This window comes from Ptiloglossa arizonensis, chromosome 4 (assembly GCF_051014685.1).
Source record: "Ptiloglossa arizonensis isolate GNS036 chromosome 4, iyPtiAriz1_principal, whole genome shotgun sequence".
Classification (NCBI taxonomy): domain Eukaryota; kingdom Metazoa; phylum Arthropoda; class Insecta; order Hymenoptera; family Colletidae; genus Ptiloglossa; species Ptiloglossa arizonensis.
The window spans coordinates 21,884,705-21,898,000 of NC_135051.1; the positions used below are offsets into that span (position 1 = coordinate 21,884,705).

The 13,296-nt window shown below is 28.8% G+C and overlaps 3 protein-coding genes across 7 annotated transcripts; 1 reads left to right on the forward strand and 2 right to left on the reverse strand.

Annotated features, from left to right (window-relative positions):
• The first annotated feature begins 622 nt into the window (after positions 1–622).
• Positions 623–6,232, forward strand: LOC143145541 (growth arrest-specific protein 1). Of its 4 annotated transcripts, none has more exons than XM_076309016.1 (5): positions 623–762; positions 4,624–4,891; positions 5,086–5,291; positions 5,508–5,800; positions 5,940–6,232. In XM_076309016.1, exons 2-5 carry the CDS (start codon positions 4,628–4,630, stop codon positions 6,032–6,034), a joined length of 858 nt encoding a protein of 285 aa, XP_076165131.1. In that variant the 5' UTR covers positions 623–762; positions 4,624–4,627; the 3' UTR covers positions 6,035–6,232. The 4 variants fall into 4 exon arrangements, with proteins under 4 accessions (XP_076165131.1, XP_076165134.1, XP_076165133.1 ...); XM_076309019.1 differs by having other exon boundaries at positions 5,954–6,232; XM_076309017.1 differs by lacking the exon at positions 623–762 and adding an exon at positions 2,909–2,938.
• An 868-nt stretch (positions 6,233–7,100) lies between these two features.
• LOC143145843 (putative 26S proteasome non-ATPase regulatory subunit 3) lies at positions 7,101–9,493 on the reverse strand. Of its 2 annotated transcripts, none has more exons than XM_076309609.1 (3): positions 9,395–9,488; positions 8,096–8,919; positions 7,101–8,006 (listed from the first exon to the last, which is right to left on the reverse strand). In XM_076309609.1, the coding sequence occupies exons 2-3, from the start codon at positions 8,912–8,914 to the stop codon at positions 7,335–7,337; spliced, it is 1,491 nt and encodes a 496-aa protein (XP_076165724.1). In that variant the 5' UTR covers positions 8,915–8,919; positions 9,395–9,488; the 3' UTR covers positions 7,101–7,334. The 2 variants fall into 2 exon arrangements, with proteins under 2 accessions (XP_076165724.1, XP_076165723.1); XM_076309608.1 differs by having other exon boundaries at positions 7,102–8,006; positions 8,096–8,924; positions 9,395–9,493.
• Positions 9,494–10,193: 700 nt separating this feature from the next.
• Rpn3 (regulatory particle non-ATPase 3) lies at positions 10,194–12,549 on the reverse strand. The gene is made up of 3 exons (XM_076309336.1): positions 12,433–12,549; positions 11,184–12,012; positions 10,194–11,094 (listed from the first exon to the last, which is right to left on the reverse strand). The coding sequence occupies exons 2-3, from the start codon at positions 12,000–12,002 to the stop codon at positions 10,423–10,425; spliced, it is 1,491 nt and encodes a 496-aa protein (XP_076165451.1). The 5' UTR covers positions 12,003–12,012; positions 12,433–12,549; the 3' UTR covers positions 10,194–10,422.
• Between the last annotated feature and the right edge of the window lie 747 nt (positions 12,550–13,296).

A 13,296-nucleotide genomic window follows, 5' to 3' on the forward strand; every position in this document is an offset into this window, starting at 1 on the left:
TGGTGTCTCAATCAGCCAAGCAGGTTGGGGCACCTTGGACCCCTGTGGGTGGAAGATAGAGCTAGTGATGACAGTAAAACGTGTTCGTGATAAAAACAAGAACAACTGAACAATTCAACAAAATTAATTAAAAACTACAAAGTTATTGGAAAATATCGATTTAAGATTATTTTATTATTGTTTAAAAAAATACTTTAACAAATTAAGTGTGACATGTAATTAAATATATACGAAATAATCAAGTGCAATCTATAAGAAGCACTCTTTTATGATATGTATGTATATGTCTTTATATACACCTTTTAGTTTTTATTTTAAAAATAAAGCTATTTGAAAGTAATAAAAAATAATGTTTTACAAATAGATTGTTCTTGTAAAAGACTTTATATTATTGATTAACATTATTGAATGTATAATACAGTTATGTATATAATATGAATGTGAAATATAAAGAAATTTTTTTAAATTTCTAGTTTTGATCATAACTTGAATCTATCAGTAGTCCTCCGGTCCGGGCCAGTGGCTGGTGGTAGGGGAAGAAGAGCGGCGCGCGCAACTTCTCGATGAAGCGGGGCAGGCCGTCACAACTCAATCTAGTGTCTCGGTGACCGTGCGCTCGTGAATAAGTTTCTCTTTTCTTCTCTTCTTCCACAGTGTTATAATTCTTAACACGGAATCGCAGTTTTCATTGGTGGTTAGCTTGCACCTGGAATCTTAAACTTCATATCTTTCGGCTATTAGAACAATGTAATTGTTCACAAGGTTTGTATCAGAAATCCCTGCTATTAAATCTAACAAACGATATTATTTTTGTACCTCGAAAAAATTTATAGATGCGACGTTTCAGTAGTTGTTTAGATGTATACATATCAACGGTGTACATTTTATTTACTGAATAAAAAAAAAACTTGTAATACAAATAATATATTTAAATACAGTGCGTTAAAACTTCAACTTATCTGTACAATAAAAATGAAATGTTTGGTTCGATAAAAACATAAAACAAATAATGTTAAAAATGAAAGAAAACTATTAATATTTTGATAACGAATATTAAGTATAATAACATCTACCGATCCAGTACACATAATTTCTTTTAAAGTATATACGTATTAACTGTTACATGTTATTTATTAAAAAATAGTTCTGTAGAAACGTTCAATGTTTATGATGTTATATGTGTTTTGCCAAAACAACTTGTTACACTTAAGGAAAATGAAAGCGTTACTAAGATAAATTGAATTAAATTGGTGGTACAACTTTAATTGATTGATATTAAACCTTTGATTTGTATCTCTTGTTTCTTAGTCATGTCAGTATATGTAACGCGAAGAGTTTTAATGTGTAGACATATTGATACAACAAATTGTACAAATTTATACACACATTTTACATTTTAAATTATTTTATACTATATGCTAAGAATTCTGCTTACGAACTTCGTAAGGTTTATTTTATGATTGATTTTTATGCAATTTTCTCGTAATCAAAAATATGTATATGTATATAAAATGAGTAAAAAATATTTTGGCTAGATAAATTATGTATAATACCGAAAACAAAAATATTGATAAATTACAATAATCTTGATCAACGATTGTACATTATTGTTGCAATATTTTTATAAATAAATATTGTTTTCACTTACTTAGCATTCATTGTTTTAAAGAATAATTCAAATTACTCGATTAAATTATTATGGAATTTAAATAATTTGACTTTTAACTAATATTCCATAATAAAATTTTCATTATTTATTGAACGACATTAGCCAAGTTTATTTCAATTTGTGTTGAAAATATTTAGAAATGAAATTTACTAATTCCTACTCCTGTCCCAATAATTCGACATTCAAAAGAAATTTATTGTACACGCGGCAAATTTAACAACTTGTTTATTACATAATGTGCAAATGAATTATGCGAGGGCTTTTTTAATAAATAAACAAATTTATTTTTCACGAGCGGTTACTGATTCCTGATTGATATTTGAAACTATATCTAACTTTTGTATTTACTTCTCACAAACAACATGAATACTATTATAATAAAACGTATTTATTAACTGTTATTATTGCGGTCGATACGTCATTCATGGAAAGTATAATATAATTTGTTTTCCCAAAATAACTCGTTCATCTATTCGTGAGAAATTATTTATCATCTCTCATAATTATAATTAATTGACATTCGTAAAAAATTGTAGGTTTATTTATTATAAATTTGACATTATTCCTTACTTCCTTTTCAATATATGTGTTCATTACCTCTAACATATCCATTTAAATATATCTTACATGTCGAATATTATAATCCTAACACAGAATATAAATATATCTTTCATTTTTACAAAGCTAACATCTCTACCTCGACATAATATATTCAAATATCAATCGATACTTTATTTCGAAAGTATTTGTATTCTGTAATCGGTGTTTGTTTAGGTATTGTTCCTTTGCGGCAACTAAACAGCTTCCCGTTTCGACACCAACTTAACGCCGTCGGATGAGATTAGTACAGTTAACACCAACCAAACATTCTAGTACAAAAGATAGCTAAAATAGTTTTGTTGTTAAGTGTTTTAATATTCCTCGTATTTATTCGAAATGAGATTTAAACTTGAGAGCAAAGTGAAGTTGATGATCACTGACGGTCTATAGGGCTGGCCATCTGTCCCTCGTTGCCACGTCTGCGACGTCTTGGTGGTCCATTTTGGGGCTGGTGCGCAACAGCATCGGCACTAGCGCTGGCAATGAAGCGCTCTCAGGTAGAATCTGCCCCCTCCTTCTCTCATTATATCGTGTGCGCACTGGCGCACGTGCTCTCTTTCACCCCCTTCTCTTCCTCTTCCTTGCTTTTTTACTGGTATCAGTAGAGAGCAGTAGAGAGTAGACTGGGAGAATGGTGAGCTGCGTTGTTCTGGTAGAAATTCTAACGACGTGAGCCACACTTTTCTCGTTGTTCAATTACAATTGTTTGTATCGATGGACATACGGAGGTTTTCAACCAGAACAACTAACATCCGTCCATTGATGCAATTACGATTTTTGGCTGAGAGTAAAAATCATGAAAATTTTAAGAAAATGTAGCACCCTTGAATATATAGTTAATACTCGGTACTCTTCTTGCACTTGAAATATAGAAACGATTACATTCTAGGTGTAATTTTACAATATCTATAAAGTTTTAAAGTCGTCGTTTTTTGAAATTACAGAATTGTAAAACCATTAGAATTTTTAAAATACATCAAGAATTGATTACTTTACCTATTTCTAAAATTAGACAGTAGGTGAATTTTAACATAAAGAATTTCCAATGTTTTCAAACTAAATAACTTTTATAAACTTAGAAGTAGCTTTTTGGGATACATAATAAGTAACAAACTTTAACGATATTTGTATTCTCTAAATATGAATGTAAAATCCTTCTATTAACTAGAATGACAGACAGAAGACCGATTTATTTTAAGAATATCATGGAATGTCCCTTATACCAGGCATCTGTTACATGAATCCGCAAGCACTTCGTAGTATAACACAATGTTTGAATTACAATTTATATCGTCCAATACAAACTGTTGACACGTGTTCCAAAACATGTAAACAAACAAAAATTTTATTAGTTAATTTTATGTATAATTATGTACACATTAAAACGTAATTAAAACGTTTTAAAGTGTTAACTAAAACTATTTAAAGGTCTTGAAAATAAAATGGTATTATTTTACTAATCGAAATAGAAATTACATGCATTATAATTTATGAATGAACAAATATAAACGAGACGAGTCAAATTATCATTATTTCCAAAAATGTCAATTTGAACATTAGTAACGTTCTTTGTATCCATTTTAAAAATATTTGTATTACAACAAATCAAGTATTAAATAAAATATAGCGATATTAAAGTAATAATATACAAAACATTCTGAAATACTTGATAAACTTAATATCATTAAATTACTGAAAAAGTACAACTAAACGCGTTAAGACGTTAAAATAGTAACTGTCTACTATAGAGCTAGGAAGAATATAGATTTAGTTATCAAAATTTTTGAAAACAATTATTTCACTATTAATCAGAACTTCATTATGTATAAACTAATGACTAATAGCATTACTACCGTGGAAACATATTTTATTAACGAGAAGACGAATTTTTCTCACATCATGTACATCACTCAAGAATACTATGGTTTCTTGCAGTATATGAAAGAAAAAAAATATAACAATATATTAAAAGCATTTAAATTTGAATATCACTTTTATAAATCGTTTACTACAGAAAGAAACTAAAATTGTTTAATTGTGATTTTTTTATTATGAAATAAAAATTAGGAAAATGCTTAAAATTCTTTTGAAAAATTTGAAAAATAGAAAAATTAAAAAACTTCTTTAAATTAAAACCTACAAAAATTCTTATTGAAAAATCTCAAATATAAAAAGCTGTTTCGAGATTTATTCATTTTTATGTGTTTAAAAGTAGTTTTACAAATTGCTCTTAACGTGTTTGATATTTGAAGATTAGATAATTTTGTTTGATTTACATTACAACGTTAATCGTTGTAATCTAGTTATATGTTACGAAAATTTTCATTGATGTAATTATTTTGGCGATGTTTTAGAAGGATGTCACGCTGGTTGGATCGATCGGCCATAATCCTAATGGATATGGTATTGATTAGTACAATAATATTCAATACAGCTAAAAGTTCAATAATCAGGTGCGAAGAAGCAAAACTAAGGTGCGCTTACAGAACAGGCTGTGGTACTGCTTTGCAACATTATTTTACGGGCTGTGCGCCCGTTCTCCAAAGCAACGATTGTTCTGAGACTTGCCAACATGCCCTCATTGCTCTTACTAGCACCGATGAAGGCAAAGAATTGATGACAGTACATAGCATTTATTTATTTTATTACATTTTCTTTTATTCAAGCATATGCGTCATTTTTTTAAGCAAACACCAATTTAAATATTTTATAATAAGATATTGCTAATTTAAATTTTATAAAAAGAACAAATATTTTTAATTAGTTTAAATTACAACAGTTACTCCGAAGAATAATAAAAATGTATTGTTATTTAGTGCGAATGTGAGGATAATTTATGTTTACAATCAAAACAAAGAGTAGAAATCTGCAGATCTTCCGTGACAATGGCAATGAATAGAACAAGAGTGTCTTGCAGAATTGCAACCTGGATTTGTAACGCCGATGCGCTCTGTCAAACTGCTCTTAAATATTATAATAAGTTCTGCAAGAGTATGTTTCAAGGACGAAAATGTACTAGGCGGTAAATAATTCTTTTCTTTAATCATTTTGACAGAATTAAAAATTTTACAGAAACAAATCCTAATAAACTTCATCTATTTGAAAATAAAAATCAAATAATTTCTAAAAAATATATTCCGTTGAAAAGATTTTAAATAATTATATTTTTATTTCTAATGCTATAAACTAATTTAATTTATAAATTATTTAATATGAAATAATAAGAATAACATTTTAGGTGTAGAAATTCAATAAGTATTCTTACACGGCAAGAAAAAGCTGCAAAATTGAATACATGCCAATGTGATGGTTTTGAAGATTATGACTGTAAGGAAATTCACAGGAATATGAATCTTCTTTGTTTTGGAAAAATACATCATGGTTATCGTGATGTCAACATCAATGATGATAGAAGAAATGAATTCCTGAGGCCAAACATAACTGTTAGAGGACATGCTGTTCAAACATTAGTTGACAGAGGACTCTTTTTATTTTGTCTAACAATTTATCACATATTTAAAGTGAGACAAGGTAAGAGGGCTCAATTTTGAATAAAACTGTATTTAATTTTAAATCCTGTTTTAGTTAACAAATTTTAATGTTAGTGTTATGTAATATCCTCTTAATTAACTTATTAAGCAGTCTATTTATTGTTTTGAATTCGTTAAAGATTGTTTTTTTCAGTCTGACGATCAGAAGAAACACACAAATTTCCAAAAGACAGCAGTATTCCATGACCAAAGATTTTTATCAATCTATCCTTAATATTTGAACAATTTTATACTGGTAATAATGGATTCATTTTTCCTACTATAAATTCTTTACTAGCATAATTAAATGATTGAAAGGCTGCATCTCCTACTAAAGTTTTACATGTTTTTTTATTAAAATTGTAAAAATGAAAACAGAGGAAGGAATCCTGTACAGTAAAAATATTGTATATTGATTGTATTATAGTAAATGTAACTGAATAATTCATTGCAGATATGTAGTTGCAGATGAATTTTATTTATGAAGGTATAATCATGTAAATATTCGTGTAAGAAAAGATTCTAATTGTTTGTCTTTTATTCTCCAATTTGTAGCCTCAAAAATTCTATTCTTCTTGTAAAAAAGTATTTTCTTGAAAGAGACCTCGATATACACGAGTCAATGTTGGGAGAAGTACACATACCGAAATTGATTTGATATAAATTTTTTCATAGAAAAATATTAAAAATCTTAATAAATAATATTTTTTATGTTTCCTAGAGAATTAATTTAAAAGATCAATTTTAAATCGTTCCAAGTTTTTTTCAAAGAACGACTTTAATATTTTTTAACTAAGCAAATTTGTTTGTAAAATAGTTATACTTGAAGAATATGAGGTTTCAAGGCTCATACTATTATTGTATTTATATATGCTCAAAAGTATCTTATGTCTTACTTCTATGTAAAATTTTCGAAAAATTTAATTTTGTGATTGCTGGATCTTTAAAGATAACTGATCATTACCACTTGATTGATACAAAAAATAATTAAATTTCAAGTATAAAATGGCTCCTAGAATTTGTATACTAATTGCATAGTTACCGAATGATTCAAAGCCTGTTGTAAATTTATTATAATGTATTATTACAATTTCATTAAGTGTAAAACATTTGTGATCTTCATATTTTTAACATTAAATATTACAGCATTGTAATATATATATATATTACCATTTTCATTAAAAAATTATTAAAAATTTTAGAATTACAAGTATTTAATTATAATGAACAAACAAAATATTCTGTTGTATGTTATAATTATATACAGTGATAAATATTACATCACTGAACATTATAAATGACATATCTACATTCTAGAAATTCTGATCGAAAAATTTGAAGAAATATTTACAACAAATTAACTTCTTTATTAAAAAAATGTATTAAAAAAAAATTCCTCCATATTGAGTGTATTTTAAAATATGCTGTATTAAAACCAATTATCCTTCATATCTAATATTAAGTATAAGAAAGTTTAACATTAACTTTCTTCATGAATTGCTTTATTAATTAAATATATCCAAAAAATAAATAGCCTAAGGAAATCCATCATCATCTTCCTCTGCCATTTCTTTTGCAAGTTCCAAATCCTGTTGCTCCCTTTCTCTACGTTCCTCTGCCGATTCAAGATCCTTTCCATATGATTTCGGAGGGTATCTCATGGCTTTGACACTCTGATTATGTAAATCTAAGCAAAAAGTAATTCTTTGATGAAACGCAAGCAATGGTTCTTTTGTACAATAAATATCCGTAGTTTCTTTGCTACGCATGTATCCATTCTCTGGTTCTAATGTAGCCTCAATTACACAGTCTCTAACAGCTTTAGCAACAATGAACTCGGCATCAATACTGGAATCTAAGCCTAATTTCTTTGCAATGTCTGCAGGAGAAATTCTGGAATAAGATAATCCAATTGATCTAATTCCAGTTTTAATAACATTATGTCTTAATCTGAGGATTAAAGTGAATGTATGATCTGCTCTAAATTGTGGACCAAAGTTTTCTAAAACTTCTCCAAACCGTTGGAGATTTCCTAAACGCACAGCTTGTGTTAATTGGAAATATGGAGCTAAAGCATGACGCAAAGCTGCTTGTCGAAACGTTTGACGTTCAGGGATATCACCAAGAAGAAGATCCACCGCCACAGCTAGTTTCTGAACTGTTTGGCGGAAACCTACTGCAGTGCTTTGTGGTGCCTTTCTGAGAGCCTACAAAATAAGCAGCATTGACAAAATAAGCTAATAAATGATTTCATGATCGTAAAAATAAATAAAATACTATTAAAAATCTAACTTACCTGTACTAAATACTTGTGTGCAGCAGAGTATTCTAATCTGGCTGCCTTAATACGTCCTAAGTAATACAAAAATCTAGCCCATTCATTATTACTGGCAGATTCTGGGAACGTTGATTTAAGTACAAGCTTGTCTGCTTGATCATACAAATTATAATGTAAATAATTTCTCAATAAACAGTTAATCAATACTGCCTGTCCTTCAAAGTCATTCCTCAGTGTTGCCGTTCTTAATCTCAAATGCAATAATCCACGAATTTCGTCCAATCTATCCACTAGTTCATATGCTCTTGAATAATAAAAATAACATTTTGCAGCAATCAAATCAATTGTACGCCTATTTTGTGCAATAATTTTTCCTAATAATGCCTCAGAACATTGAATGGTTGCTTCATATGCACCAATATCAATTAAATGCACAAGAACTAATAAATGAATGTAAGCATCAATTTCTGGTAATGGACTTATGGTGGAAGCACGAAATTTCTGTGTTTCTCCTAGTTCTGTAGTTTTTTTTAACCACATTAATAATGTATCACGTTCTGTGCATGGTTTTGAATAAAAACTCAATATTACTCCGTGTAAAACATTAGAGTTTAACTTGCGACGTATACTAGGCAATGTACGCAAGGCTCTTAAAATGAAGCGGGGCTCTTTACTTTGTACAGCTTTCTCTATTTGACGTGCATGTTCACGAATATCATGAATTGTTTGAAGTTCAATATCTTTTTTATCACTGATATCCCCATCACCATTTTGACCTTTTGGAGAAATTATTTCAACATCCATGGCTTCAGGATTTTTGGACGAAGGTACTTCCATTTCGTCTGCTCTGAAGAAATTAAATCTTTATACATACATACATCGTCCTGAGTTTTATGCAGAAAGATATACTTAAAATAAAAATATTGTGATTTGATATAGTAATTGATAAGATTTTGTAGCAAAGACGACAGTAACTAGTATGAGCTTAAATTTCATTTTGTATTGAACAGTAGTACTTCCAATACATTTTTTAGTTTTATAGGAAGCGTACATTATAGTACTTAATATATTTGATGATTCTTTAATCGAATAATTTTACAAGTTACTTAATGTTAACGATAAATATTGTACAGATTAAATACATGGAACCTAGGAACATTGCAGAATTTATTTCTACAAAAAAGTTTAATAACTAATTTCATTATTCAAGTAACTTCTTACAATCAGAAATATTTAATACTTTTCTGTGTCTAATATAAAATTCATTATGTACAAAAATTATAGTAGTAGAAAATAATTTCAATAGTGAACATTTACCTTTGGTTTAAACTTTTTTTTACACAAACAGAAGTTCTCTGAATAACTACAATTTTACGTTTTCATCCAACCAATTCACAATCATGCACACGACTTAACATAATCAACAGAAAGGATTGAAATATTCCTATTTACTAGGGTATTCCATTGCTAATCGTATAAAAAGGAATTTCTTTATTTTAGTAATTCAGAAACAATATTTTCAAATTGTATTAAAAGTAGTTTCAATCTCTTTAATTTTGTATTTCTTATAGATAAAACGTAAAATTATATAGCATGAGATAATATATATGATAAATGAAAATTATCGATTTCCTAAAATTATTATAGTTTTATATAAATAAAAGTTATAAGTTTTATACAAACAAAACTTATCGTACAACTAATGTTTTATTGGTCCAATGCAGTCTGTTACATCGACACATTATTTCAGATTATCGTAGATCCAAGGCATGATAAATTAAAATACACAAAACAGACGTAAAATTTGAAAAAGCTATAGCCAAGCTTCTATTAAATAATTATTACACAGCACAGACTTCAGTACGTACAATCAACAATTAGTCTATACGTACATAAATAGTACCTTGATCAATTTTACTGATTTGTATGTACTCGGGAAATAGTATTTTGCTATATAGCCTGCGTAGTCAAGTGTGTTCTGATTAGATTTACTCATCATCGGTAGAATAAACTGTAATTTTTTTATGAATATTATTTATCACTATGTTACTATTTAAAAGTATAACTTGCACAAATATAGTTTCTCGAATACAAGCATATTATATTTTTATTTGACAGTTCTCATAAATTAGGAAAGTTTTGGTAGATGGCGCAATTCACAATTTCTTCACTAGTTCTCATCTAAATTAATAATTTAATCAAAGGATAGGAGAAACATCATTAGGCATGAGATAACCTCGATCCTAAATAACACAATATTTTTAATTACGATGTATAGGAAAATTTAACATTAACTTTCTTCATGAATTGCTTTATTAATTAAATATATCCAAAAAATAAATAGCCTAAGGAAATCCATCATCATCTTCCTCTGCCATTTCTTTTGCAAGTTCCAAATCCTGTTGCTCCCTTTCTCTACGTTCCTCTGCCGATTCAAGATCCTTTCCATATGATTTCGGAGGGTATCTCATGGCTTTGACACTCTGATTATGTAAATCTAAGCAAAAAGTAATTCTTTGATGAAACGCAAGCAATGGTTCTTTTGTACAATAAATATCCGTAGTTTCTTTGCTACGCATGTATCCATTCTCTGGTTCTAATGTAGCCTCAATTACACAGTCTCTAACAGCTTTAGCAACAATGAACTCGGCATCAATACTGGAATCTAAGCCTAATTTCTTTGCAATGTCTGCAGGAGAAATTCTGGAATAGGATAGTCCAATTGATCTAATTCCAGTTTTAATAACATTATGCCTAATTCTGAGGATTAAAGTGAATGTATGATCTGCTCTAAATTGTGGACCAAAGTTTTCTAAAACTTCTCCAAACCGTTGGAGATTTCCTAAACGCACAGCTTGTGTTAATTGGAAATATGGAGCTAATGCACGACGCAAAGCTGCTTGTCGAAACGTTTGACGTTCAGGGATATCACCAAGAAGAAGATCCACCGCCACAGCTAGTTTCTGAACTGTTTGGCGGAAACCTACTGCAGTGATTTGTGGTGCTTTTCTGAGAGCCTAGAAAATAAGCAGCATTGACAAAATAAGCTAATAAAAGATTTCATGATCGTAAAAATAAATAAAATACTATTAAAATTCTAACTTACCTGTACTAAATACTTGTGTGCAGCAGAGTATTCTAATCTGGCTGCCTTAATACGTCCTAAGTAATACAAAAATCTAGCCCATTCATTATTACTGGCAGATTCTGGGAACGTTGATTTAAGTACAAGCTTGTCTGCTTGATCATACAAATTATAATGTAAATAATTTCTCAATAAACAGTTAATCAATACTGCCTGTCCTTCAAAGTCATTCCTCAGTGTTGCCGTTCTTAATCTCAAATGCAATAATCCACGAATTTTGTCCAATCTATTCACTAGTTCATATGCTCTTGAATAATAAAAATAACATTTTGCAGCAATCAAATCAATTGTACGCCTATTTTGTGCAATAATTTTTCCTAATAATGCCTCAGAACATTGAATGGTTGCTTCATATGCACCAATATCAATTAAATGCACAAGAACTAATAAATGAATGTAAGCATCAATTTCTGGCAATGGACTTATGACGGCTGCACGAAATTTCTGTGTTTCTCCTAGTTCTGTAGTTTTTTCTAACCACCACAATAATGCATCACGTTCTGTGCATGGTTTTGAATAAAAACTCAGAATTACACCACGTAAGACATTAGAGTTTAACTTGCGACGTATACTAGGCAATGTACGCAAGGCTCTTAAAATGAAGCGGGGCTCTTTACTTTGTACAGCTTTCTCTATTTGACGTGCATGTTCACGAATATCATGAATTGTTTGAAGTTCAATATCTTTTTTATCACTGATATCCCCATCACCATTTTGACCTTTTGGAGAAATTATTTCAACATCCATAGCTTCAGGATTTTTGGATGAAGGTACTTCCATTTCGTGTACTCTGAAAAAATTAAATCTTTATACATACACACATCATCCTGAGTTTTATGCAGAAAGATATACTTAAAATAAAAATATTGTGATTTGATACAATAATTGATAAGATTAATACAATAATTACATAGATTATACAATAATTGATATACTTAATATATTTGATGATTCTTTAATCAAATAATTTTATAAGTTACTTAATGTTAACGATAAATATTGTACAGATTAAATACATGGAACCTAGGAACATTGCAGAATTTATTTCTACAAAAAAGTTTAATAACTAATTTCATTATTCAAGTAACTTCGTACAATCAATTCTTACAATCAGAAATATTTAATACTTTTCTGTGTCTAATATAAAATTCATTATATACAAAAATTATAGTAGTAGAAAATAATTTCAATAATAAACCTTTTCATTTACCTTTGGCTTAACCTTTTTTTACACAAACAGAGAAGTTCGCTGAGTAACTACAATTTTACGTTTTCATCCACCCAATTTACAATCATGCACACGTCTTAACATAATCAACAGAATGGATTGAAATATTCCTATTTACTAGGGTATTCTATTGCTAATCGTATAAAAAAAAATTTCTTTATTTTAGTAATTCAGAAACAATATTTTCAAATTTTATTAAAATTAGTCTTAAACTCTAATTTTATATTTCTTATACATAAAACATAAAATTATGTAGCAGGATATAATATGTAGTATAAGTAAAAATCATCGGTTGTATAAAATTGTGATTTCGATGTAAACTAAATTGATCAATAACCAAAGTTTTATTGGTTCGAGGCAGTTTGCTATATCAACACATCATTTCAAATTATTGCAGATTCAATATAAGAAACGTGACATATAATTTGAAAACCTGTAGCAAAGCTTCGATTACTGAATTGTTACAAAATCATAGCCTTAAATAAGAACCAATAATATTACTGATTACGTACATAAATAGTAATTTGTATAAATTTTATTGATCTGTATATTCTTGGGAAATCGTCTTCTGCTACATGGCTTGTGTACATACACGTTATCTTGTTAAATTTACTTATCGTTTGTAGGATAAACTATAATATTTTTACTAATTAGCTTATGAATCTTATGTATTGCTATGTTACAATTTATATACTTGCATAAATATAGTTTCTCGAATATATGCATATTACGTTCTTACTTGACACTTATAATTTAAGGAAATTTTGGTAGATGGCGTAATTCACAATTTCTTTACTAGTACTCATCTAAATAAATAATTTAATCAATGGATAGGAGAAACTTCAT

Excerpts from the sequence above, each read along its gene's own strand:
- LOC143145541 (XM_076309016.1), top strand. The coding sequence starts at position 4,628 with ATGTCACGCTGGTTGGATCGATCGGCCATAATCCTAATGGATATGGTA. Across the intron at positions 4,892-5,085 it reads AAGGCAAAGAATTGATGACA|TGCGAATGTGAGGATAATTT; the intron begins GTACATAGCATT and ends ATTGTTATTTAG. Across the intron at positions 5,801-5,939 it reads CATATTTAAAGTGAGACAAG|ATTGTTTTTTTCAGTCTGAC; the intron begins GTAAGAGGGCTC and ends AATTCGTTAAAG.
- LOC143145843 (XM_076309609.1), bottom strand. The coding sequence starts at position 8,914 with ATGGAAGTACCTTCGTCCAAAAATCCTGAAGCCATGGATGTTGAAATA. Across the intron at positions 8,007-8,095 it reads CACACAAGTATTTAGTACAG|GCTCTCAGAAAGGCACCACA; the intron begins GTAAGTTAGATT and ends CTTATTTTGTAG.
- Rpn3 (XM_076309336.1), bottom strand. The coding sequence starts at position 12,002 with ATGGAAGTACCTTCATCCAAAAATCCTGAAGCTATGGATGTTGAAATA. Across the intron at positions 11,095-11,183 it reads CACACAAGTATTTAGTACAG|GCTCTCAGAAAAGCACCACA; the intron begins GTAAGTTAGAAT and ends CTTATTTTCTAG.